Raw genomic sequence first — 26,601 nt, forward strand, 5'->3', positions numbered from 1 at the left:
CACCAATTTTTTTTCCCCACCCCACAACTTAAAGAAACAACTTCACCAAAGGATCAATTTCATGACTTTTCATGAATACCTAATACAAACTACAATATTACACTATTACGCAAGTAAGTTAACCACATGTTAATCGAAGTATAATTGAGTGGATAAGACACTCTATTACCATTTTAAAGGTCAATAGTTAGTCATCTATTTCTGCAATAGGTAAACCAAAAAATAATTAATTAATTAAAATAAAACCATATATATTATAAAAAAAGTTTTAAAAGATATGGGTTAAAAGACTTCGTCATTGTACTTTTGTTAAAACAACGATTTAGTTTCTATATTTTCAAATTAGTAATAATTTAGTCCATAGACTTTAGCATGGCAACCATTTAGTCCCTATATTTCAAAATTCCATCAAAAGTAAGTGTCAGTTTTGATTAATATAACGATCTAGTCTTTATAATTTATAAACACATTTGGTCCATCACCAGTTTATTGATCTACGTATATAAGAAATAAAGCAATAATTTGTAAATTCAAAGGCTGAATTGTTATAATTTAAAAAATAGGGACTAAATTGTTACGACGAAGAACATTGGGCCTGGGTTTGATAATTGAGTAGAGTGGGCCGGGATTGGAGAAGGGCCCAAAATCCAAGACCTAGTATCTTATCACGATCACTACTTCGGTGCCGCGCAACGCACCCAGTTTGTTCGCTTTCTTGGTTCCCAGAAAAACCCTAGACCCTCTTCGCGCTCCAACTTCTCCACTTTTCTATGGCGAGGAAGCGAAAGCTCGACTCCGCCAAATCCACCGAGCCGGCCGAGCCTCCCAAGAAGCTCCAGCAGCAAGCTCAAGCTGCTGCTGCTGCTGCTGTGGAGGAGCCCAAGCCCCAGAACGATCCCGTCAAGCAACTGGTACCGGAGGATCTAGCGGAATACGAAGTGGTTGAAGAGGAAGATGACGGGGAGCAAGAGGACAACGAGGAAGAGGAGGAAGATGAAGATGACGACGAGGAAGACGAAGCCGATGGGAATGTCAATAACCATCTTCAGACCACCCCCAAGACATCCTCATCCTCGGCCGCTGCCGATGATGACGATGAACCCATTTTGAAGCTCTTGGAACCCTTCAGCAAGGACCAGCTGATCAATCTTCTTCGCGAAGCTGCGGAGAATCACGCCGATGTGGATGGCCGGATTCGGATGGTTGCGGACGCGGACCCGGCTCACCGCAAGATTTTTGTTCACGGGCTCGGCTGGGATACTAATGCGGAGACTTTAATCAGCGTGTTTAAGCAGTACGGCGAGATTGAGGATTGCAAAGCCGTGTGTGATAAGGTCTCTGGGAAGTCCAAGGGTTACGGTTTCATCCTCTTCAAGAAGAGGAGTGGGGCACGTAAAGCACTCAAGGAACCCCAGAAGAAGATTGGGAATAGGATGACGGCCTGCCAGTTGGCTTCGGTTGGGCCTGTTCCTCCATCTAGTGGTGCAGTGGTAACCCCTCAAGTGCCCCCTGCTTCGGAATATACGCAGAGGAAGATTTATGTGAGCAATGTTGGAGCAGATGTGGATCCCCAGAAGTTGCTGACCTTCTTTTCTCAGTTCGGTGAAGTTGATGAAGGACCCTTGGGGCTCGATAAGATGACGGGTAAGCCTAAAGGGTTCTGTTTATTTGTGTACAAGTCGATAGAAAGTGCTAGGAAGGCTTTGGAGGAGCCCCACAAGAACTTTGAGGGTCATGTTTTGCATTGTCAAAAGGCAATTGATGGTCCGAAGCCAGGGAAGGCTCAGCACCAGCATCAATCACAGAATGCGCCGTTTCAGAGGAACAAGAACTCTAATTATACCAGTGGCACGGCATCTGGGTCGGGGCACTTGATGGCACCTGCAGGACCTGGTGTTGGTTATAACCAAGGACCACCTCAAGCATTGAACCCAGCTCTTGGCCAGGCCCTGACTGCGTTGCTTGCGACTCAGGGTGCTGGATTGGGATTGACTAACTTGTTCGGGACGCTTGGATCTGCTGCAGGGCTGAATCCAGCTGTGCAAGGCACGGGACCTGGAGTGCAAAGTGGATATGGGAGTCAATCGAATATAAGCCCTGGGGTGATTGGGTATGGAAGCCAGAGCGGTGTTCAGGGTGGGTATCCAAACCAACAGATGGGACAGGGTGGATCTGGAAGAGGAGGGCAGCATGGAGTTGGGCAGTATGGTGGTCCTGGCGGTTATATGGGGCACTAGTGCCTCAGGGAGGTACAGATTCACTCTCTTTTTACTCTATATTTTTTTTGTCTTAATATTTCTATTTTATGCCTACTAACATATTAATTTTTGAATGATAGAGCTGTGGAGGGTATTAGATACTCGTATGGAATGCTAAAGCATTGGATTAAACAAAAAATTGTTATTGTGAGATAAAAAGATTGGTTGGTGGTTGAAGTACGTTAGTTGATGACAGGACTTTGAGATGTTAACTATGTGGCATCTGTTTTTACACTGTAGGCTGTTTCCGTTGTCATATAAGATTTTGAATGATAGAGTTGTGAGGGTATTAGGTATTCATATTGAATGCTAAGCATTGGATTAAAGAAAAAATTGTTATTGAGAGATAAAAAGTTTGGTTGGTTGGTTGAATTACTTTTAGTTGATGACAGGACTTTGAGATGTTAACTATGTGGCATCTGTTTTTTGCACTGTAGGCTGTTTTTGTTGACATATAAGAGTTTGAATCTATTTTCACCCAAATTCTTTAAAGGTAGTGGTAGCTGGATTTTTGCAAGGAAAAAAAAAAGAAATACTGAGATTATTTGGATGTCATTACTTGCTAGTTTCTTGGAGGTATGCTAGAGACAAAAATAAGATATGAGCTGATATAGTACGTATGTCATTCATCCCAAGATTCATATCCTATGTAATTGTGCATTCCTTTTTTTTAAACTAATTTTGGGTTCTGTGTGTTGCATTTTAGTTATGAGGTAGTTCTTTGAATGGATTTTAGTCTATGGAACTAATCCAAAACTTAAGTTCGACTCATGATTTGTCTGACTGCATGATGTCGTTGATCTGATACTTTCTGATGTTGAAATCATTATAGAGTTACCACAGTTTTTCATCTAACTTATAAACTACTTAATTCAACTACAAAGTTGATTCATCGTTTAGCTATTTGGTGTCCCTATCCAAGCAATCCATATAGCATTGCAATATAATGCTTTAGATTCATTTGTAAAATTGTGAAGGAAAGCTTTTCCTTCTTCAATTTAGAGCTTCAATGTAAGAGTTATTTGCTTTTTTCCAGCTTCTTTTCCGTTCTTTTCTGTCTTTTCCTCCATCATTCGTCTTTTAAATCTAATATTTTATCTCTCTTTAACTAGCATGCTATTAAACAAATAATTTCTCATCTTTAGTATTTTACACTGTTTTCTTGGGGTAAGAATGTTGGAAGTTATGTTGATTTCTGATAGTCTTGGCTCAACTTCTTCATTTTCTTGTGTTGCCACACTTAGTTTTTCTTCACAAATATCAACTTAAAATTTTTTTTGTAGGCAGTGATGGTTTTTCTCATCTTGATGTCATAACTAAAAGTATTTATCAAATGTCAAAAACATCTTTCTTCACGTGATATCCTGAATTTTAATGGCTATGTTGAACTATTTGGAAAAGATGGTTCTGAAAAAAAAATTTCTGAAATTATTTTTCATGCTTTCTTATTCGTTGTGCAGATCTCACTCATATGTGCGTCAGTATTTTTGTACTGATCAGGTGATTCTCTGAAGTTTAAGGAGCTGATGCAAATGACGTTTTCGACCCTCTTCATTTAAGCTCCATTTTAAATCTGTAGTTTTTGATCTATTGAAGATTTGTTTCAAAGATTTGGATCAGTTTTTAGTACTTTCAAGTAAAATTGTGTAAACTCTAGCTCAATGGTTGACCAAAAATATTTCAAACTCTTTTGGCCCTATAATTTTAATAGATCTTGCACTTGACAGTTAAGTTATGGTAATTCTCTTTCATTAATTTTGTCAACAATGATTCCAACTAAAATTATATGCTTTGCAAGGGTTTAATATCTAATTACCATTTAGGTTTCTTATCTTATTGTTCTTGAAAAATCAGTTAGATTTTTTATGCTTTGGGGGAACTGTAAAACATGGTTTGTTTTAATGTATATTTTTAACTATGGCATTGAAATCCAGATCTGGGAATCTGTGTTTCCAAATCATTTTCATGTTTAGTTCTTTCCACTCACCATTTGTTTCTCCCATTTGGAAGAGTTAAAGCTAGCAGCTATTATTATTGTACCAAAGACGTTTATTTTTTTAAAGTATTTGTTACTGTTTTTTTATCTGCGATTGTCAATTTTCATTGAGCTTTTTATATTGCTTCCATTAGTGGGTGGGTTGAGGTCTGAAGTGACACTTATGCTGTGAAGTTTACATGTAGTTCATGCTATGTTAGTACATGTTGTAGTTAATATTAAGCTAATCAGGTTGCCCGGTTGGAATGAAGCACTACTGTTTTGCAGGTTGCCTCCTTCGTAAGGTATTCCCATTCTTGTATTTTCTTAGTTAAGCCTGCACTTTCTTTTGCAGTTCCAAAGGCTGATGAATTGTCTTATCCTAAAAAAAAGGCTGATGAATTGGGGCAATTTTATATTAAAAACATTTCTTTTGCATTTTTGGTATGTTTATTAGGATGCTTATTAGGAATTATGTTATCTAAATTTTAAAACAATTATAGGCATTGGTACTTTTAGGTTTTCTATTTACTGTGTAAGTGGGTTTGCTTTAGGTTTATCCCTATGAGTTAGATTGTTAACCAATGGGTTTATCGAGTCTAATATTAATTTTTTGTTTAATATTATTTTCTTTATAACTTTTACTATGTTGTCAATCTTGTAATGATGATTAAGTTTAAACTAGTCAATCTCCTTTCCTCCTTTTCTTGTTTTCTCTTCTACTCATCAAATCTGCTTGTATCATTCGAGTCCTTGTTATATATCTAAGAATCTTGATACTTTCAATCTTATGAAGAAAATAGATGCTAAAATAAATATTCTTAATGGTGTACTTGTTGAATTTTTATTCGTCGTGTTCCTTGTTTTGCTTAATGTGCTTCAAATTGTAGGTACTTTGGTATTTTAGGTATAAGAAGCCTTTTGTCTTTGATCTTTCCTATTCTGTTTTTTACATTGAGGTGGGAGGCATGATGCACTTTATTATTAGCTTAGCTATTATTGAACCCTTTTCTTTTGTTTCTCTGCTAAATGAACATCTTGGAATAAACTGTTATAGTTTCATATCTTGTGTGGGCCTGCAATTTGGAAAAGCTTACCATTTGGTGGTGATACACCGGACTGGATGTAGTCTGGTTTAAATATCCTCGTGAGATGAACATTAAAAAATTGCATTATTTGTCTTTGATGCTTGGAAAGAAGGGTCAATCGTTTTCTTTTTGGTGGAAGAACTTAGAAGGGTCAATTCTCCCCCCTTGCTGTTGCTTCCTTTAATGCTCTACTTATCCAGAGTAGTTTTATGATATTATTCTTTATAATCTTTTCTTTGCCTAACCTCATCGCTGGATGAAAAGAAAAAAATATGTGCTTAACCTTTGATTTGTCTGCATTTCATTCTTGTTTAAACCCTGAACTATTGTAGAGTATATTCTTCTTCATTTGCCCTTCTGTGATAAGGGTTGGTTTCTGTGGCGTGTCAGTTTTGTGCTATTTTGTAGGTGCTTTAGATTAAGAGGAACAACAGAATTTTAGAGGGATAGATAGCCCTTAGCAAGAAGTTTGGTCAAAACCATTTTGTGGGGGCTTTAGATTAAGAGAAACAACAGAATTTTAGAGGGATAGATAGCCCTTCGCAAGAAGTTTGGTCAAAACCATTTTGGGGGTGCTTTAGATTAAGAGGGACAACAGAATTTTAGAGGGATAGATAGTCCTTCGCAAGAAGTTTGGTCTCTTATCAACATGTTGGTGTTCAAGGATTTTTGTAATGGTCTTATCTTGGTAGATTAGAGCCTTCTTTTTAAGTTGGTAAATTTTTTCCCCTTTGTATCTTTTCAGTTTTCTCAACCAAGGCATGGTTTGGTCTGTTATCAACATGTTGGTTTTCAAAGATTTTTGTAATTGTCTTATCTTGGTAAATTAGAGCCTTCTTTAAGTTTGTTATTTTTTGTCCCCTTTGTATCTTTTCAGTTTTCTCAACCAAAGCATGGTTTTTCATTAATAAAAAACAAACAACCCCAATTGAAACTCCAAACTCATAATGTTACAATATCTGGTAGTATGTAAACTTTGGATTGTTTTAAGTGGTAGAAATGTCAGAAGTCCATTTGAATTGCAGATTTTATTTGTATTTCTTGTATCCACATGTTTCTGGTATATTTTGTGAGCATTTGTTGATGCATTTCTAGCTATTCCTTTTGAGAAAGTCCTTTGAACCTCACATATCACATATCACCAAATTGTCCTGATTTCTTGCTTACCATTATTTTTCCTGGTCTTTCATGAGGTCACTTAAGTTTATGGTGTAAATGTTGTTCTATTTGGTATTGTTTTTGGTTGTGGCAAATTCATTTCTCTTCCATTAATATATCTGTTTGAAACCACGTGAAAATGAATAAGGAGATTGGAGTACTTGTATCTGGTTTGAGAGTGGTAGCTTAAAAAATTGGGTATATTATTTTAAATTTTGGTGTTGATGAAATGTTTCACAATAAGGGAAGATTTTGACATATTTGTTTGATCGTTTTTATGTTGTTTTTTTTTTCATTTTTTGTATAACATCAAATTTAAATTGCTAACTAGGCCTTTGAACTGTGAGAGATGCGTCCTCTAGAATTAGTATAATGGGTTATTTGGTATGTTAAAATTTTAAACGTCTAATAAGTTTTTGAATTTTGGATTTTTTTTTTTTTGTGCTATAATAAGTTTTTGATATTTTGTCAAGAGTATAGTTCAACGGTAATTGTCATATCTCCAATTAGGAGAGTGAGAGTTCGATTCTTTGTATTAAAAAGATTTTTGAAATTTTAGTTGTATGTTTTTTTAATGTTAAAACATTAGTTTTATTTTAAAAAATTAAAATTATTATAATATACATTAATCTTATAAAGCATTTCTTGAATTTAGTGTTCTGAGTTTTCTTAAAATCTAGATTTACCATTCTAACAATTTGATATTATGTCTTAATCTTGGAATTTTCTTATTGAATAGGGTTGTTGCATCAAAATATTTATCTCTAAACTAAGTCTAAGTCTGTTTATCAATACGAGCATAGCTCAATGAGTTATGGCATTTGTCTTACTGTGAGTGAGCTAAGATGTTGATCCAAATCCTCCTTACAGCTATAATAAAAAAAAAGTCTTTTTAACATTATAATTTATTATTTGTGAAAATGTTCTTTAGTTTTTGTTGAGTTTTGATTCATTTTAATCTTTGTATTCCAAAATTTTTTATTTTGATTTTTAATTCTTATGCTTTAAAAAATGTTTCCAAATGTAACTATTTTGTTTTTTAATTTTAGCTTTCTCGACTTTTTTTACTCATCATATATTCAAATCATTTAATATGAATTAATGATTATATTGTAATAATCAAATTGAGTTTGAGTTTAACGTTATGTTGAAATTGTAATAGAGAAAAATAACATTTTAAATACAGAGATTAAAATGGGCAAAAAGTTGAAAATATAGTTATTAAAACACAATTTTAATAGTAATTAATTGAAATATTACTTGATTCGGGTGACCAATAGATATTAATTGTGAAAGGACAAAGCATTTGACATTTTCATTTTATTAAAAATTGAACAGGAGAAATTTCTTGAGTATTCAACAGTTAAAATTTTCTGAATTTCAATAATTTAAATCCTTGTTGTAATTTAATTATCTTAGTTGAAACTGATATAAATCTTGATGAAAAGGAATTTTTAATTACATGAATGTTCTTATATAAAATTGTTTAGATGAACTAAATTGTGGTATTTTTCAAATTTCAAACAAAATGTTTCTTCTTGCACAAATAGCTCAGTTTTCTTCTGAAAAAAAAAATCATAAATTGCCTTGAAAATTTGCAAATGTCAGATACAAATTGGTTATGATCAAGCATTCCTACAGAATTTTAATACGGGGAGAAATAGAGATCAAGATATAACAACAGAGGTCTTCAAAACTTTCCCTCTATATAAATAAAATGAAAGTCTTAAAATAATCCAAAACGAAGTCTAATTTGAATTTTAATGTCATTTTTTTTAATTTAATATAAAATAATCCAAAACGAAGTCTAATTTGAATTTTAATGTCATTTTTTTTAATTTAATATAAAATATTCAAATTTAAAATGCGATTTTTTTTAAATCAAATAAATTAGTAGTTTTTCTCTAATTAATCGAACTTGTATAAGATTCCTTGGTTTGGTGTTAGTCCCATAAAACAAATACAAACTTCATTTTTTTCCTAATTCAATTTTGGGGACAATGGTGAAGAAATAATGTATGTACCTTATTTAAAAATAGAACTTTGCGATCTATTTTCTGTTTAGTCATAGTCTGTGTAATTTTTCAGCTTATTCGTTGCCTTTGTCAACACAAGGAAGATGGATCGTTGATTCGAAAACAGGACATCGAATTAAGCTTGTATGTGTGAATTGGCAGAAGGCCTCAACCATAGGGCACTGAAAGAACTTGCAGATGCGGCAATCAAGTTGAGGTTCAACTGCCTGTGCCTGTTTCTTACTTATGCAACCCATATGTTCACTCGCTATGCTAATAGGATGATAGAAGAGAATTTTGATCTTCTTGATTTAAAACAAGCTAAAGTTGGATTGGTCCAGTATAATCCTTTTGTGTTAAATAAGACTATTGTTGAAGCATATGAAGCTATTGTTGATGTGCTTGGGGCGAGTGGTTTAATGGTGATTGTCGACAACCACATAAGCCAGCTGAGATAGTGCTGCTCACTTGATGATGGCAATGGATTTTTTGGAAATCGTAATTTTGACCCTCAAGAATGGTTACAAGGTCTTCATCTAGTCGCCCAACGTTTTTATCAACAAATCAACGGTATGTAATAACATTGAAACTAAGTCCAAACATTTATGAAGACTAGAAATTAAAATATTTAATCAACAAAACAATTTGTTTCTTTTCGTTTTTTAATGGCATCAGGTGATTGCAATGAGTCTACGAAATGAGATACGAGGATTGATGGAAAATGAAAATGATTGGAACAATTATGTAACTCAAGGAGTTACAGCAATCCATAACATAAATCCTGAAGTTTTAGTGATTGTTTCTAGCCTAAATTATGACAACGATCTCCGATGTGTTAAGGAGAAGCCATTGAATGCAGGCACTTTAGACAACAAGTTGGTTTTCGAAGTCCACTTATATTCCTTCAGTGGAGATTCTGAGAGCAAATTTGTACGACAACTATTGAACAATATATGTGCAAATATCATCAACGGCTTTGTAGACCATGCCGAGTTTGTAACTGGAGGACCCAATCCATTTCCTTTGTTTGTTAGCGAATATGGGTATGATCAAAGGGAGGTTAATGATGCTGAAAATCGATTCATGAGTTGCTTTACGGCTTATCTTGCTCAAAAAATTTAGATTGGGCATTGTGGACTTGGCAAGGTAGCTACTATTATAGAGAAGGTTGAGCAGAACCTGTAGAAGCGTTTGGTATTCTCGATTCTAGTTGGACTAAGATGAAAAACCCTAATTTTATCAAGAAATTTCAGCTATTGCAAACTATGTTGCAAGGTAATTATATTAATGATTTTGAACACATATAAGGACCCATGCCAAGAAAAGTAGTTACGAAAAAATTTATGAAATATTTTTGTTATACAGATCCAAGATCCAATGCATCATCCTCGTATGTTATGTATCATCCACAAAGTGGCCAATGTGCTCAAGCCTCCAATGATAATAAAGAAATTTTTCTAAGCAATTGCTCCACCTCAAGTCGTTGGAGTCATAGCGGTGATGGCACCCCGATTAGGACGATAAACACTGGTTTGTGTTTGAAAGCCAATGGGGAAGGTCTCGGGGCATCCCTTTCAAATGACCGTTTGGGTCGACAAAGTGCTTGGAGTTTCATTTCAAACTCGAAACTTCATTTAACCACATTCACTCAGTATGGAAGGAACCTTTGCTTGCAAGTCGAAAGTTCAAACTCTTCAAAATTTGTGACCAACTCATGCATTTGTACCAATGGTGACTCAAATTGGGTTCAAGACACTCGAAGTCAATAGCTCCAACTTGTTGCAACCAATACCTTATAATTTTCTTTATATTCTTAAGATTAATAATTGACAATGATGATAATTTATGACTTCATAGGCCAAAAAATTTGTTCATTCTAGAAATTAAATTTTACCATTTCTATTACATGTTGAGATTTTAACATATACAATATTTCTTGCACTGTTTTACTATTGGCAATGCATGCTTTTATGTGACTGATTAATATGTTGTAAATTTATTCAACACAAACAAATTTTATTAGGATCACCCATTCAAAAAATTATATAACAAAAAAAAATGCTAATATCTTCAACATTTATTTACACGGTTCCTAACATTGAGTCAAGATCCATACGTAAATGTTTATCTATATGGTAAAAAATTGTACTCCAGAAACTTAAAAAGTTGTAGAATTAATAATCTATAAAAATTATTCAATGAAATAAATATATAATAAATAAATAAATAAAATAAAAAGTTGTTCGGTTCAATCCAAACTTACGAACCTTGCTTCTAAAATGTTTCAAGTATAATTTGATAAGAAACTTCCAGTTTCTCGACAAAAGGATAGTCCGTCTAAAAAGACATAAAAATTAATTTCCAAATAGGTTGGCCATCATGGAGTTTGAACTCATTTCTTCTAAATTCTTCTAATTTACCTTAGTTGTTTTGGACTAACGAGACATCTATGCTGATTTATACAAAAGATTGAGTTAGTTTAATAAATACTAGTAAAGTGGTTGTTTTTGTCTCTGTATTTTCAACTTTGATCTATTTTAGTTCTTAATATTTTTGAAACATTCGTTTTAGTCTCCGTACTTTTTAAATGTGATCATTTTCCCTTCATTTTATTTTTTATCTCATTTTTTTCAATCACAAATTTAACACGACACTATACTCAATATATTCTTTTGAAATTTATAATAATACCTTTTTTTTCTTTGGGTAAATAATTTGTGTTTAAATTTTGAAAACAATGACCAAAATTGTTACTGTTTAAAAGTGTAGTGATTGAGTACAAAGACAAAGACTAAAATGAATTAAAATTAAATATTCAGTAGACTGAAATAAATATCTCGAAAGTATGTGTACTAAAATTAGCTAGGGACCAAAATAAAAAATAGTATTATAATATATATAGGCATCCGTCATAGCTAAAAAGTCAAAGATTAAAATCATCATCTCTACCAATTGAATTTAAAAGGTTATTAATTTTTTATGCATATCCACGTGTCACTTTCTTGTTGACAAAATTTGAAAATACATTTTCCTATGTTTAGTTGTTGTACAAAACGTTTGATCAACGCACACATCATGTAGTCTAACATTTGCTTATGAACTTCATCTTTCCATGTGACAAGTGTGCACTAAATAAGGCAAAATTGGACAAAGTAAAAAAAAAAAGGGAAACATAAATATCTAAGAAACAATATTAACCATTGTCATGGATAAATAAAGCTGAACCCGACTAATAAGCTACAAACCCACTTAAGACAAAGGAAGTCCACAAATAAGGGAGAAATTATAAATGAGTCCATATTAGAAGAAACAATAACAGAAGTTCGAACTCATAAAATTCGACGGACCAGCAATAGCATGAGACCCAGCCAACCAAGACTCGACACCCAACTGACTGGTGTCAGTGCTGACCAGTTGTCAGTCAGCGACCGTCCCATGTATTGAAAGATGGGCCCATGCCCAGTTGATGAGATTCATTAACAGGCCAACTATCTTTTCTCCTTGCGTGTAATGATGCTACCTTCGAAGTCCACACGATATTCAATCTTTTTTATTTTATCTTTTTGTAGGTCAACGTTGAGTTTTTGGTGCGATATTTGGTCAACCAATCTAATCAAATTTATGCATCAACGACCACAATATTAACTAATTTAATTAGAATGTAGTCTAAAATTTAACCAATGGAATCTAATTAGTCCATTAAGAAAATTTGATCCATTGTTGACAAAAAAAAATTCTTCCAACAACAAAATAAAAATCACATCTCGCATACCATGTATGCTAATAAAGTAACCTTTGTTTGGTCACATTTATGTTTCTTTGTTTTTTGTTTCATTTTTGTTCAATGAAGAAAAATAAAATTACGTTTAATAATTATTTCTTGTTTCGTGTTTCTTATTTTTATTTTTCATATTAAAAAAAGAAATAGGTTGGTAACCATTTTTTTTCTTGTTTCTTAAATTATTAAATTAAAAAATAGTCGATATGAAAATTAATTTTTCAAATTAAATATTCAAAATTTTTATGTTAATTTATTCTTTTATATTTATTATGCATTTTGTAGGTAAAAAAAATGAGAAATAATGTTTTTATCTATGTTTTACAAAAATAAAAAATTAGTAGAAACCACAAATAAGAAACTGGATTTCATTATTTCTATAATCTCTACGTAATTGGGAAACAGTTCTTGAAAATTGGAAACAAAAAATGTGAATAATTGTCAAATGGTTACGTTTCTCAAAAATTGAAAATAAGAAACAAGAAATAAGAAACAAGTAACGGGAACATTGTAACTTGTTGACAAATAAAAAAAAAATCTAACCATTTAACCATTATTTATGTTTTTTATTTCTCATTTTTTTTAAAACATTTATAAAATTATACAAAAATGTTAAAACAACAAAAACAAGTTTCTTATTTCTTGTTCCAAGTTTCCAATTTGTTCTAAACCTTATCATTCTTGAATTAATAGGTATTAGTACCATACAATTCTATTTTCAAGAGAAAAAAATGGAAACGTTACTTACCTAAACAGAATTTAATAATTTAATAATACATCAACTTTTAATTAACAAATTTTCATAGAGAATGAAAGACTATCTTTCTACGTAAAATTAGAATTAGTTAAATAAAACGTAGTTAACATTTATATTGTTTGATCCAAAATTGGTCAACCTCGGAATCCTCGTAGGTTGGATAGTGCAGGATGATCCTCCTTGTCTTCCGAAAAACTTGCAAAAAAAGGTTAGCACTCCGACAAGCAAGTTAGTCTCAATTCGATCTAACTATCTAACTCTCAGAATGCAAATGGATTTGCGTAACTTGCACAAGGGGCATGCATCCCTATTTATAGGGATGAAATCTGACAAGACACCCGACCTTGGCCTATCGATCATCCAACCATTCGTAAAACGTGGCCTGTTGTCGGAAGATAAAATTTCAGAAAACTTCCTTATCCCATTCAACAATGAAGATGAATATAAATACAGAAGGAAGAGAACTATCATGGTTCATAGAACAGTTACCCACGATATCTCAAAACTGAAAATAAGGAGAAAAACTGAAAAATAACAGCAGCCAAACTACTATGCCAAAAATAGCCTCTTAATGAAACGACGTCACAACACATCTTCTAACATCCCCCCTCAAACGAGAGGGTGCTGGCAGCACATTGAGTTTGCCTCGACTGATACAAAATTTGTTTTCTAACAAAGCCTTGGTTAAACCATCGGCTACTTGTTCATCCGAAGGAACATAGCGAACATCCAGCTCTTTTTTAACAACCTTGTCCCGAACAAAGTGGAGATCCAATTCAACGTGTTTGGTCATCGAATGAAAAACAGGATTTGCTGCAAGTGATAGTGCACTCATATTATCACACCATATAACATGAGTGGACATGGGGCAATGCTGAATTTCATTCAATAGAGATTGTATCGAACAAATTTCTGCTGCAGTGTGAGCTAAAGACCGATATTAGATTCAGTGCTTGATCTAGCAACAACATGTTGTTTCTTAGAAGACCAAGAAATTAGTGAGTGTCCAAGAAAGACACAATGAGCAGCAATAGATTTTCTATCATCAACACTACAAGCCCAATCAGCATCTGTATAGGCAAATAAGAATAGACTTACTGATTTAGGAATAAAAAGACCATGACTCAAGCTTCCTTTGAGATACCTTAAAACCCGTTTGACTCCTTGCCAATGCATCATAGTAGGTTGCTGCATATATTGACTTAGTTTGTTAACAATATATGAGATATCTGGTCTAGTGTGAGTTAAGTATTGGAGGCCTCCTATAGCACTTCTATAAAGTGTGGAATTTGCCATCAAAACGCCTTCAGTAGCTGAGAATTGCTTGCTTGTGACAGCTAGAGTTGGACAAGATTTAATATTGGCCATACCAAGTCTGGCGAGTAGATCCAAGACATATTTTTCTTGACTTAAATGGATTCCGTACTGATCTCTCCATACTTTAATACCTAGAAAATAAGAAAGATCACCCAGGTCCTTCAAAGCAAACGGTTGATTTAAGTCTTTCACAAACTGAGTAATCAATTTACTGTCATTTCCGGTCACAAGAATATCATCAACATAGATAAGAATAAATATTTGAACTCTAACTTTAATGAGATAGAACAGAGAATTATCTGCCTTTGAGTTGTTGAAGCCCCAAGTAGTAAGACAGCCTTCAATCGATCAAACCAAGTCCTTGGTGCTTGTTTAAGACCATACAATGCTTTATAAAGTTTGCATACATGATATGGTTGTTGTTGGTCTTCAAATCCTTCAGGTTGTACCATATACACATCTTCTTCCAAGAAGCCATTAAGAAAAGCATTATTGATGTCCAACTGTTTAATCACCCAATCATTTTTCACTGCGATAGTTAAAATGATTCTTATAGTTGATGACTTCACAACAGGACTAAACGTCTCTTTAAAATCAACACCTGGATTTGATGAAACCCCTTTGCAACAAGTCTAGCCTTATACCACAAACACTTCCATCTGAATTTTCTTTAACCTTGAACACCCATTTGCACCCAACCAAGTTATACTTTGGAGAAGGTGGTATTAGAGTCCAAGTTTTGTTTTTTATCAGTGCATCCATCTCAGATTCCATAGCTTCTCTCCAGTGTTCTGATCTTAAAGCTTCTGCAACATTCACGGGTTCTTTGTTCACTGAAATTTGACTGTGAGTAGCAACATAACTGTATTTCTTAGGCTTAAAAATTCCACTTTTGGACTTGTTTGCATAGGATGAGTAGGTTGTGAGGGTGAATTAGAACTCAAAGTATCAGACAATATCTCAGTAGCTGGGTTAGAAAGTAAATCAATGTTATTTTGAGAAGTAGATACCTGACCTTGACTTTGGCTCCCAATTGTATGCTCTGGACTTGGCAACAAAGAGGATAGTGGTTCTGAAGGTGCTGCAACATTATGATTTTCTTGTCTGGAAAGAATATTCTGTCTTACATCTGTGGAGGTAGGACTAGTGTTTGGCAAGTTCAAGGGAGAAGTACCAGGAAAGTTAAGATAGGTAATGACAAGTTCATTTGATTGTTGTTTAGAAAGAGACGTTGTGAGAAAACCAGCCTTGAAAGGAAATTCATTCTCATTGAATATGACGTGTCTAGAGATATAGATTCTTCCATTTGAGCTGAGACATTTATATCCTTTATGTTGATCACTATATCCCAAAAATATACATTTAGTACTATGAAATTGGAACTTATGTTTTTTATAAGACCTCAAGCAAGGGAAACAAGTACTACCAAACACTTTTAGGAAAGAATAATCTGGTTTTCTGTTAGAAAGTTTCTCCCAAGGTGACATATTTTGTAAGACGGAAGTGGGAAGTCTATTTATCAAGTAAACAGCACACAAAAAGGCATCCCACCAAAATCGTAAAGGCATTGAGGCTTGAGCAAGTAGAGTAAGACTCATTTCCACTATGTGTCTCTGTTTTCTTTCTACTATGTCATTTTGTTCACTAGTATGAGGACAAGAGTGTCTAAACTCAATGCCGTGTTGCTTTAGATAAGTGACAAATGGTCTAAACTCTCCACCCCAATCACTTTGTAAACACTTGATTTTAAGGTCAAATTTATTTTCTACAAGATTTTTGTATTGGATAAAGATTGAAAGGGCTTCTCCTTTATGTTTAAGAGGAAAAATGTAAGTGAACCTTGAAAAATTGTAACGAAGCTTATATAAAACCAAAAACTAGCTGTTGAGACAACAGGAGAAGGTCCCCAAAGGTCACAATGAATCAGTTCAAGAGGTCTATTGGTACAAGAAGTAGAAAGTTTGAAAGGCAAAGCATGAGACTTTCCATATTGACACGAATCATAAAAGCTTGGTTTTTCATTTCCAGTCGATTTTACATTACAAACACTTAAAACAGAAGCAAGGACTTTGTTGGATGTGTGTCCTATTCTTTGGTGCCAAACATCCAACGACACTTTGGAAGAAGAAACATAAGATTGTGTAACAAAAGCAGAATTGAACCTATTGCTAGTAGACAAAGACAGATTGTTGCTAGCTAAACATTGTTGAACAGAAGACATTGAACGCTGCTGGTTTTGATTTTGATTGCTGGTTTGGAGAGGTAACTTGACTTGGTATAGTTCATCTTTGAGAACTCCGTGCAGCACCACCTTCTTTGTTTCCTTGTCCTTCACAAAACAACAAGTCGGATGAAATTCAACAAAACAATTATTATCAGCAGTGAGTTTGGCAATACTCAAGAGGTTTCTTTTAATTTTTGGAACATGAAGTATATTGCTGAGTTGTAAATTGCCAGAAGTAATAGGTTTGGTTTGCAAACAAGTGTGCCCAATATGTGAAATTTCTAGCCTATTACCATTACCAACAGTTAATGTACCTTTACCATTGTAATCAGACTTAACATTCAAGTTTGAGAGGTCTGAAGTGACATGATCTGTAGCCCCACTATCTGCTAACCAACTAGGTTCAGCAACAATCTCTGGGATAGCCATATATGCAGAATTACGGTTGTTGTTGGAGCTAGACAAATTATTGAAGTTTTCATCAAACCTTTTGTAACAAACAGCTGCTATATGCCCATATTTGCCACATAGTTGACAACTTGGTTTAGAGTTATTTCCTCTATAAGGACTGAATCTGCCACGACCTCTTCCTCTCACGTTGTTTTTAGCATCATTTGAGTTGTAACTGCCTCTTCCTTGTCCTTGTCCTGATTGAGACTGATGGAACTGTCTATTCCCAACTGAATTTTGCTTTGAATGTACATAATTAGCACTCCCATCAGAGATGCCCTCAGCAGTAGCGGTAGAAACAATATTTAGCCTCATTAAAGTGTTTTCAAACGTCACTAGTGTAGCAAACAACTCTTGCCATGAAGTTGAATCTTTCCCTTCAATTTGACAGACAATTGGAAGATATTCTGCCTCTAAACCTGAGAGTACACAAGACATTAAATAATTAAAAGCAACAGGCTCACCTGCTAATTTGAGACTTTCAGAGGCTTGTTTCATAAGTCCAAGATATTCTGACATCTTCAGAGAGTTTTTCTTGGTATTTTGAAGAACATTCCGCAACTGATTTATGCGTGCCTTACTTGTTGCTCCATAGAGATCCTCAAGAGCTTTCCATACTTCTCTTGAACTTCTGAAGTCAACGACATCGCAGGCAATAGAAGGAGTCATTGATCCAAAAAGCCAACCAAGTAGAGCTTGATCAACTGCTTGCCACTCCACATATTCAGGATTCACTTGAAGATGGTCTGAAGTTCCTTCAGTTTCTGGTGAGACAAGAAACTGTGGTGGTTTGGCCAAGGTTCCCAGCACATACCCATCAAATTTTTGACCCCTTAAGACAGCGAGCACCATTCCTCTCCAAAGAGAATAATTTTTGTCATCCAACTTTACTGTTAAAACAGTGCCCAGGGGATGACCAAAGGAGGTATTAAATTGTGGTGAAGGATTTGGTGTTGGGACAGCCACATTTGTGACCACTTGTGGAGGAACAGATGAATTTTCGGTTTCTTCGGTCGTCATTTCAGCGTAAGCCTTTTTGGCTCTGATACCAAGATAAAATTTCAGAAAACTTTCTTATCCCATTCAACAATGAAGATGTACAGAACGAAGAGAACTATCATGGTTCATAAACTGAAAATAAGGAGAAAAACTGAAAAATAACAGCAGCCAAACTACTATGCCAAAAATAGCCTCTTAATGAAACGACGTCACAACACATCTTCTAACATCGGCTCTAACTCTTGAGGTCAGTCAACGACGGATGCTATCTAGCTCAACTCGGCCTACGAAACTTGCACAAAGTATCATAATCAAAAACATCTTTTTAACTAAAATGCCTTTATAATGTTGACACGTGGCATGCGATAATCAGCCACCAACTATATATATCCTTTTAGAAATATTCAATTATGATATAAAAGTCAAAATTGTAGAATTATATCAGTGTCGTAGTGGCTCACGCGGTCCTAGCCTCTTCTCAAATTCCAAAGTTCGATCCTTGCCATGGGCAATTTTTATTTTTCCGTGAGACGCCCTAAGCGCTAGTCTGATCGATTTTTTTTTTTTCTATGATAATTCTTTTTTGTGATTTTCACCTTTGCCATGCGTGGCAAACTTTTTTTCTCGTTCTCTATGTAATCTTGTCTTGATAGGCCTGGAACTTGAGACATTTTTATTTATCTTCTTTTTATCTAATTTATATTTTCTGATCTTATATTTTTTCTTTTTCTAACCCGAGTTCTAAAAATGAAAAAATTCATAGATTATATCAATTTTTTTAAAAAATAATGAAAAATAGATAAATTATGAATTTTCTATACAAATATGTAAATATTTTTAAAAAGAAAAATAAGAGAATAATATGTTGATGGAAAATTGTACCACCACTCACTCTTCTAAACTTACTAAAAAGAATTTTCAATAATTTGTTTGTCTTTTTAGTCTAATTATTGCCGTCAATTAATAATTGTCTAAGGTATGTTATTATTATTATTTATTATTTTTAGGTGACTAAGGTATATTATTATTAACTTTATATCATATATATATTATGAGTTTTTTTTACAACATGTGGGGGTGGGAGATCGAACTCACAACTTCTTACTCGGAGGTATATATCAATTACCGTTGACCTATGCTCGCTTTGGCATATATATTATGAGTTTGATTATGAAGTTATTTTACACATAATAACTAGTATTGGACTAGAACATAAAATTCTCATGTTTTAACTATTTTTATAATAATTTTATGTTTTAGTTTTTTATTTTATTTTTATTAATGATATTGTAAATTTAATTTAGAATCTAAATAGAGATATTATAAAAGAAAATTGATGGATTATATGTCTATAGAATAAAAGTATATTAGTTTGGATAGATATTTTATATAACTAATTTAAAAAAATTATGGACAAATTCAGAACAAATTGTTGAATATTAAAAATTAAATTTGTAAAGTAAGTAGATTAAAAAAAATCTAGCTATCTCAAAATTGTACTTTTATTTACTTACTTGTAAATTAGTATAAAGTCTCCCCATATAATTTCTGAATCCGTCACTGTGTACATATATATATTAGTAGAACATATAAGGTGGGAATCGAACTTACAATCTATTGGTTACAAATATATGTTAATTACTGTTGAGTTAAGTTGGTTTTCGTCCTAATATTTATATATTTGTTAAAAGAAAAAAACAAATTTATATTTTTGCTTTTTTAAAAGGAAAAAGAAACATTTTTTGTTTCTCGTTAACATTTCGTTCAAAAAAAATTGGTGGTTTTTCTTAGATGGACGGAAGGTGGGCCCCACCCAGCTTTCTGTATGTCTTTCGAACACCAGTACATATCAGTCTCTCAGGTTTGGCTGAAAAACAAAGAGCTCTCTCTCTCTCTCTGATTTTCCAATAATTCAAACAAATTTCTCAAGGTTTCTGAGATCACTCTCATGGAGGATCGCAAGGAGGTAATTCTTCACTTTCACCGATCTTTTGGTTTCTCTGTTCCTCTTCCGCGTAAAAATGGTGAAAACTACGCGCGGAAGTTACTCGGAAAATTGAGGAAAGCGTAGAAAATTTGGAGTTCATGAGTAGATGCATTGTTTTTGTCATTTAGATTGATTACACAGTTCACTCCGCTCTTGTTTATTCAAATCACATTGAACATTCTTTACATTTTAATCATTTGATGCACTTTCAAACAGCAGTTACAGAGCATATCCGTTGATCGTGTACCTCGCTTGTGTACAAAATTTCGGTTTGAATTGAATGATTGACTCTTTTTGTTCTATTCTCTGTTGTAGTTTAAGAATTTTAGAATTCGCCTTTGATCGTTTTCTTTTCCCCCAAATTCTTTTCTGGAGTTATCTTTCTGCTGCTTCCGATTTTTCTGAGTTTCAATTAGTTTATTTTTCCGCGAAATTTGAGTTCTGTTCAAGCTTAGAATCTTTACTCTGTAAATTTCTCCCTCCCGTTTCTCTACGATTTGTTAATTGATTTTTTAACTCCTCTCTCTCGTCGAATTTGACGAATTCTGGAGTTGAATCTAGGGCTTGAATAAGAAATCTCTATAGCAACAAGTTATTGCTTGAAGCTTTTTAATCTGTTTAATGGATGTGCTGGAATTTTTTTTTTGGGTACAAAAATTAAATAAAAAGAGACTCTTCTCCTGTCCTGTTCTTTCAGAAAATTAGGTTATTGAATTTTACTCTCGTCTCCACTTAGTTCATCTCAATCATCAAATCAAACTCGTAATAATCGATTAGGTTCATTATTGAAAGTGGGCTTGTACCTAAACCTAAACGCGGAAATAATTAGGAATTGGAGGAAAAAAAGTAATCCATAATTTTTAAAATTCATCTTAATTTTATTCAAATTGAACGATAAAATCGAAGAACTAGTGATAGTAATCTGTTTTTTTTATTTTTTTTTATTTTTCTGTATGTTAACTGTTTTAAGCAAATTTGTAATTTCTTGATGTTTGTTTCTTTTTTATCCTGGTTATGTTAAAATATTATTGTACTGGATTCAATACCGTTTTGGCTATATGGTTCATGGCTTGAACTATTGGCTTGATTTGAACTGTTTTGTGGCAATGTTTGATCATTTCTTTTGAGATTGATTTTGTTAGTATGGTTTCAAGTGAATTTATATTTGGCTAAATTACGAGCTCTGTACCTAATAGGTTTCTAAACTAGTGCCTACCAGGTTCATTATCTTTCCATTTTGTGTCTAATAGGTCTCTGATCCATTTTTAAAACATCATTAATCTCTCTCAGAGACATATTAGACACAAAAATCGAAAGGAACGAAACCATTCAATACATTTTAAAGTTCATAGAGGTATTAGATAGATCCAAAGTTGGACTAAATTTGTAATCTAACGTTGGAACGACGATGCAGAAAGTGGCTCCGTGGCTGAGCGTTCCACAGTTTGGGGATTGGGAGCAGAAGGGAGGGGTTCCAGACTATTCAGTGGATTTCTCAAAAATAAGGGAAAACAGAAAGCAGCACAAGAGGGATTTGTCGAGGGCAAGCATTGGGAATGAAGAGGAGCTGATCATGGCTTCATCAACCACTCCCTCAACAAACAATACATCCGATAATGCAAACCACCAATTCTCGCCCCAACCTTCTCCAACGGTAAGATTCCTCTCCTTCTCTCAGATTACTTTTCTTTTTTTGCAGCTTTTTACTTTAGCATCTCTCTCCTTTTTCCTTGCATGTGATAAAACAGACCCCGCCCCTCAATTATTTATTGAATATGCTATTTTAGGAAGCAATAAAGAGTCGCCCGTAATAGCCCACTTGATTTAAAGTCCAAATCCTCCTACTCCTTTTGTACCTTTGACCACAAAAGAAACAACCTTAGCACCACTGCTTTAGGGGTAATAATTCAAACCATAGGTGGTGTCGAACTTCACCTCGAAAAGTTAGGAATGTGGCCAAAGTTTCACATTGGCTAAATAAAGGGAAGAAATCATGGTTATATAGGTATGAGACAACTTCTCTATTGGTCTGATGTCTTTTGAGTGAAAACAAAAGTAAAATAGTGAGGGTTATGCAAAAATCAGGCGATATCATACTATTGTGAAAATATTTTAGAGTACTTATTATTAACTATTCTATCAATTCACAAGTTAATGTCGGACGAAGCCCGAAATTTTCTTAAGGAGGAGCAAAATTTTGCATCTTTAAAGTTTTTTTTATATATAATATTGGTTGAAAAAATGTTTTTGGTCCGTGTACTTTTATTGAACTAATGATTTAGTACGTAGACTTTAGTTTTTCACGATTTAGTACTCCATGTACTTTCAACTTGGTAATAATTGAATCATGTAGTTTAAAATTTATAACGATTTAATCGGTGTCTTAAAAAAAGTTGTTAAGATTTTATGCCGAACAAATGTATTTATAAACTAAAAATACTAAATTTTAGATAATAAAAATTGACACATCATTTTAACGAGATTTTTCATAATAGGGATTAAATTGTTACAATTTGTAAACTATAAAGACTAATTTGATACATACTAAAGTTCAAGAGCTATATTGTCATTTGAAAGTACGTGAACTAAATCGTTACAAACTAAAGTTCGGAGTTAATTTTAAGACAGCAAACTACAGGAAAACTAAAAAAATCTTTAATTTATATATACTTTTTGAATTACACAAATTCTTAGGAGACAAAGCCCTGTCTCCTCCGTGACTCTCATATCATGTTAAACTACCACCCAGCCTAAAAAATTTAAGTTAATATATTAAGGTACATTTAATCTTTCTTTTTTACCAAATAAAAAAAAAAGAAAAAAAAAAACCATGTGGAGTGGATCAACGATCCTCTCTCTAAAATGCATGTTTGGTACTCAAAAATGAGATTGTGAAATTTGAAATATGATGACTCAACTTGTTATACCAAATGAGAGGTGTAAAATGTGATTTAGATGTTTATTCATTTATTATCTAAAATCTAACTCTATTTATTTCTTTTGGAAAGAGTTCAAAATGTTTACCCAAACTAGTAAAAAAAAATTTTTATCCTAAATTTTCAATTTCATGAAGTTTGATCTCTAACCTTAGAAAAGTGGGGAAATTTTTACAACTTAAGCTTCTGTTATATTTACCCACTTATTTCAACTAAGAAAAACAATGTAAAAATGTCCCAAAACCTACTGATTTCAACGAAAGTCAAGTTTTAACAAATCAATGTACATAATTGACCCGTGAATAAATCTATCAAAACTTACCCATGTGAACAAAAATCCAACACCAATATTGTTATTTTGCGAAGCACCAACAATTTCATACTATGTTCTTGCTTATAATCCATCCGACGAACGTGAGATTTTTTTTTTATTTTTTTATTTTTTTTATAATGATTTCTCAAACGGTCGAAATTTTGCAACACTACTTCAAGTATAAGGTTCGATTGGATGAAATTGGAAGTTGAGTAATAATTGACCAACACTAAGGAAAATTTATATTTTTTTTTTACTATTTTTTATATAAAAAAAATTAGTATTATGATATGTTCTCGAGAAATCTTCAATATAATCAAGTGCTATTTGAATTTACGAAAAATTATGTGTGAACATATAATTTTTGTAGCTACATTTTCTTCAAAAAAAAAAAAATCATAAATTCAGCTATGAAATATTAGATGGTTGAAATTATATTTTGAACACTAGGATTCTGTTTCTCCTTAAATTATCTTTTTGACATTTCTGTATATTATTGAGAGTAGGATTGAATTATTTGTTACACTAAATATATCTCTTTGTTGGAGTTATAAATTTATTACTCAACTAAATAATGATTCCAACCCAATTCAGCTATGAAATATTTTGGGTTGGGTTGATTCGGTTTATTCAAGTTACTCTTTCAAAATATTATATGAAAAAAAAAGTGAATGTTAATGTCTTAAACATTTGTTTTAAAATTAATAATAAGTTCGAGTTGATTCGTTCCAACCCTTTTAAGTAAACTCTTGAACCAACTCAACCCATAGAGTTTTCATTTATTTGAATCCAACTCTATCAAAATCGTACAACAGATTGGGTTGATCGGTTTTCAGGTCATCGAATTTTTCGAATACTCACAATACAGAATCCTTTAAGCTAGTTGACACTTGGAAATCATTTCTGACTCCTTTATTGTCATTTTATTTATTTTCTCCCACATGAACATACCTAAAACAGATATTCCTGACTTCCCAATTTAAGACGAAAATTTTCCCAAAACTTGTATCAATTTCTTCAAAATGCCTCAAAAGGATCAATTTGACTGTTGAGCAGCCATATGGATGAAGGATAGGCATTATACTACAGAACAAAAACAATAATTCCACAAAAAAAAAAAAAAAGGAAAGAAAAAAGAGGTCTGGACTGGCTGGCATGATGGGGATGTGGGCTTTGATTAAGTGTGTAGAAGAATCTATGTTTAGAAATTGGAGGTCCTATAGACAACTAGAAGATAAGAGAATTTGGGTTGTTATGTTCTGAATTTATAAGGACATGTTTGGTAATATTTTTATTTCTATTTTTTTTTCTTATTTCTCTTTTTTTTTTTTAATAAATGAACGCAAAACTGTCTGTTAACTGTTTCTTTTTTGAAAAATGGAAAAAAAAACATAAACATGCTTGGTAATAATTTCTTGTTTCTCAATCTCTAAAATTTAAAATTTTAAAAAAAAATTAAATCAAATAGTCAAATAATTCTAAATTTAATATTAATGGTCCTAGTTAAGAAAACTTTAAGTAGACAACTATCATTTATAAAACGATTTTTCCATAAAAATCTTTTAGAAAGATGATTTTGGATAAATCGTTTATGGGACTTTTATATGGTTTGATAATCCTTTTTTAATTGATGAAAATTGTCTCTTAGAAACGAAATCATCTTTTCTATTTTCTTCTTCCTTTTTTTTAAATTTTTTTAAGTTTTCATCCATATTGTTAGCTAGAACTCAAAAAAATAACCGAAAAAAATAGACATAAGATGTTAGGACATTTTTATAATATTAAAAAAATTGACTAACTAATTATTTAAATATAATTATTTTGAACCTCACTTAAAAAAATAGTGTTTTGTTTTTATTTGGGCGAAATAAGGTTGTCTCTTACCTTGTCGAAGTAGTTGGAGGCTGCCTTTTAAAATAGATAACTCTCCCACATGTAAGAGACGATTTGCTGCATGTGACAAAACTTTAAAAAATTAAGATTCGACTCAAAAATTGACCGCTCATTATTAAAGAAAAAAAATACTTTTACATATATCTCTCTTATTTGTCAAACATTTAATGGTCGTGGGCACAAAATAGACCATCATTAGTCGGGATCTAAGTATTTTCCTTTCTATAATGCACCGTTAGATGAAAGATGTCGATTAATGAGTAGATATTCTCATTTATGTAAAGTTATCACCTTAAACTTAATAATGCCTCAATTGTATATTGACCAAACTAAATTTGAAAAAATAATTATAATGATACTTAAAATAAGAGCATAACTTGAAATTAATGATATTGATGTTGAGAATGCCAATATATTTTCTTATGACAATATTTTGAGGATATTTATTGGAAAGTTTACCCTACAATTAACACTTTTTTTATTTTTTTTTGGGTTGGCAGACAAGAAAGAGCATACTAAGCTACTTCAACTGTTGTGTGAAAGCATGAAGATCTCAAACTCAAATACACCAATCTTTAATTAATGATGTGATGTTCTCTCATATTTTAATTTCATCATATTTGGTTTGTAAGTTTACCATAAGAACATAAGTAACTTCTTTAGTTGAATTCAGATAAATAATCTAGTTCTTTATGTTTTGCTCCTTGTTACTTGAGATCTGAATTAGAAGCTTCATTTCCAGAAATTTTTTTGGGCATACATTTTTAATAGACGAAAGGGAGGGAAAAAATCTATTTATACCTTAGGTTCGAGTCAATTAGAATCCTAGACTAATAATTTAATCAACAAAAGTTCTAAACTTGCTTAAATTATGTAGGTACAGTTTGATAACTATTATATTTTTGTTCTTTTATTTTTAAAAATTATGTTTGTTTTGTTTTATTAGTAAGTTTTTCCCCTCTCTCGAAAACATATTTAAATTCTTAGTCAAATTTCATAAAGGATGGAAGAAAACAAGTTTTTTAAAACTACTTTATCCTTATAAGCTTAATTTTTAAAAATAGAAAACCCAAAAACAAAATAGTTATCGAATAGGATATATGTAATCTTCATGTAATTTGGTTAGAAAACCGTTTATTAAACTAATGGGGCATACGCAAAGACTACTATGTTAATATTTTATATTAAAAAGGAAAAAAAAAATATAAGGTCAGATGCATATTGTTTTGGCTTATTTATCAATTAATATAGAAAATGTTAGAAGAATAAAAAAAAAACCTGTTGAAAAAATAACAAAATTGTCACGGTCATGGCAATCTCTCTGCTACCAACGGAAGGAAAAGTAGTTGAAGGAATAATGGAACCCTACACATAATGGTGTTCATGGCCAGCAGCCTCGTTTCCTATTTTTTACCTCATTTTTCATGTTTGCATCTCTTTTTCATGATCGTGC

The 26,601-nt window shown here is 32.6% G+C and overlaps 3 protein-coding genes and 1 non-coding gene across 9 annotated transcripts; 3 read left to right on the plus strand and 1 right to left on the minus strand.

Annotated features, from left to right (window-relative positions):
* Nucleotides 1–677: 677 nt before the first annotated feature.
* Nucleotides 678–8,897, plus strand: LOC111024374 (UBP1-associated protein 2B). 5 transcript variants are annotated; one of them, XR_015789276.1, is made up of 3 exons: nt 678–2,249; nt 4,486–4,538; nt 8,568–8,897. XR_015789276.1 is itself a non-coding variant. In XM_088120665.1 (2 exons), the coding sequence occupies exon 1, from the start codon at nt 771–773 to the stop codon at nt 2,235–2,237; it is 1,467 nt and encodes a 488-aa protein (XP_087976791.1). In that variant the 5' UTR covers nt 678–770; the 3' UTR covers nt 2,238–2,249; nt 8,568–8,897. The 5 variants fall into 5 exon arrangements, 4 of the variants coding, with proteins under 4 accessions (XP_087976791.1, XP_087976793.1, XP_022157719.1 ...); XM_088120665.1 differs by lacking the exon at nt 4,486–4,538; XM_088120667.1 differs by lacking the exon at nt 8,568–8,897 and having other exon boundaries at nt 4,486–4,922.
* On the plus strand, nt 6,619–10,293 carry LOC111024383 (glycosyl hydrolase 5 family protein). The gene is made up of 4 exons (XR_015789346.1): nt 6,619–6,649; nt 8,568–9,064; nt 9,170–9,769; nt 9,860–10,293. It is a non-coding gene; the product is annotated as a glycosyl hydrolase 5 family protein (transcript).
* A 6,043-nt stretch (nt 10,294–16,336) lies between these two features.
* Nucleotides 16,337–18,243, minus strand: LOC111024384 (retrovirus-related Pol polyprotein from transposon RE1). Of its 2 annotated transcripts, none has more exons than XM_022302058.2 (2): nt 16,891–18,243; nt 16,337–16,675 (listed from the first exon to the last, which is right to left on the minus strand). In XM_022302058.2, exons 1-2 carry the CDS (start codon nt 18,038–18,040, stop codon nt 16,629–16,631), a joined length of 1,197 nt encoding a protein of 398 aa, XP_022157750.2. In that variant the 5' UTR covers nt 18,041–18,243; the 3' UTR covers nt 16,337–16,628. The 2 variants fall into 2 exon arrangements, with proteins under 2 accessions (XP_022157750.2, XP_022157748.2); XM_022302056.2 differs by having other exon boundaries at nt 16,885–18,241.
* A 1,586-nt stretch (nt 18,244–19,829) lies between these two features.
* LOC111024373 (uncharacterized) lies at nt 19,830–25,858 on the plus strand. The gene is made up of 3 exons (XM_022302026.2): nt 19,830–19,985; nt 21,421–21,660; nt 25,649–25,858. The coding sequence occupies exons 1-3, from the start codon at nt 19,968–19,970 to the stop codon at nt 25,694–25,696; spliced, it is 306 nt and encodes a 101-aa protein (XP_022157718.1). The 5' UTR covers nt 19,830–19,967; the 3' UTR covers nt 25,697–25,858.
* The last annotated feature ends 743 nt before the right edge of the window (nt 25,859–26,601 follow it).

This window comes from Momordica charantia (genome assembly GCF_013281855.1).
Source record: "Momordica charantia cultivar OHB3-1 chromosome 2 unlocalized genomic scaffold, Mcharantia_2.0 BLBB01000002.1, whole genome shotgun sequence".
NCBI lineage: Eukaryota > Viridiplantae > Streptophyta > Magnoliopsida > Cucurbitales > Cucurbitaceae > Momordica > Momordica charantia.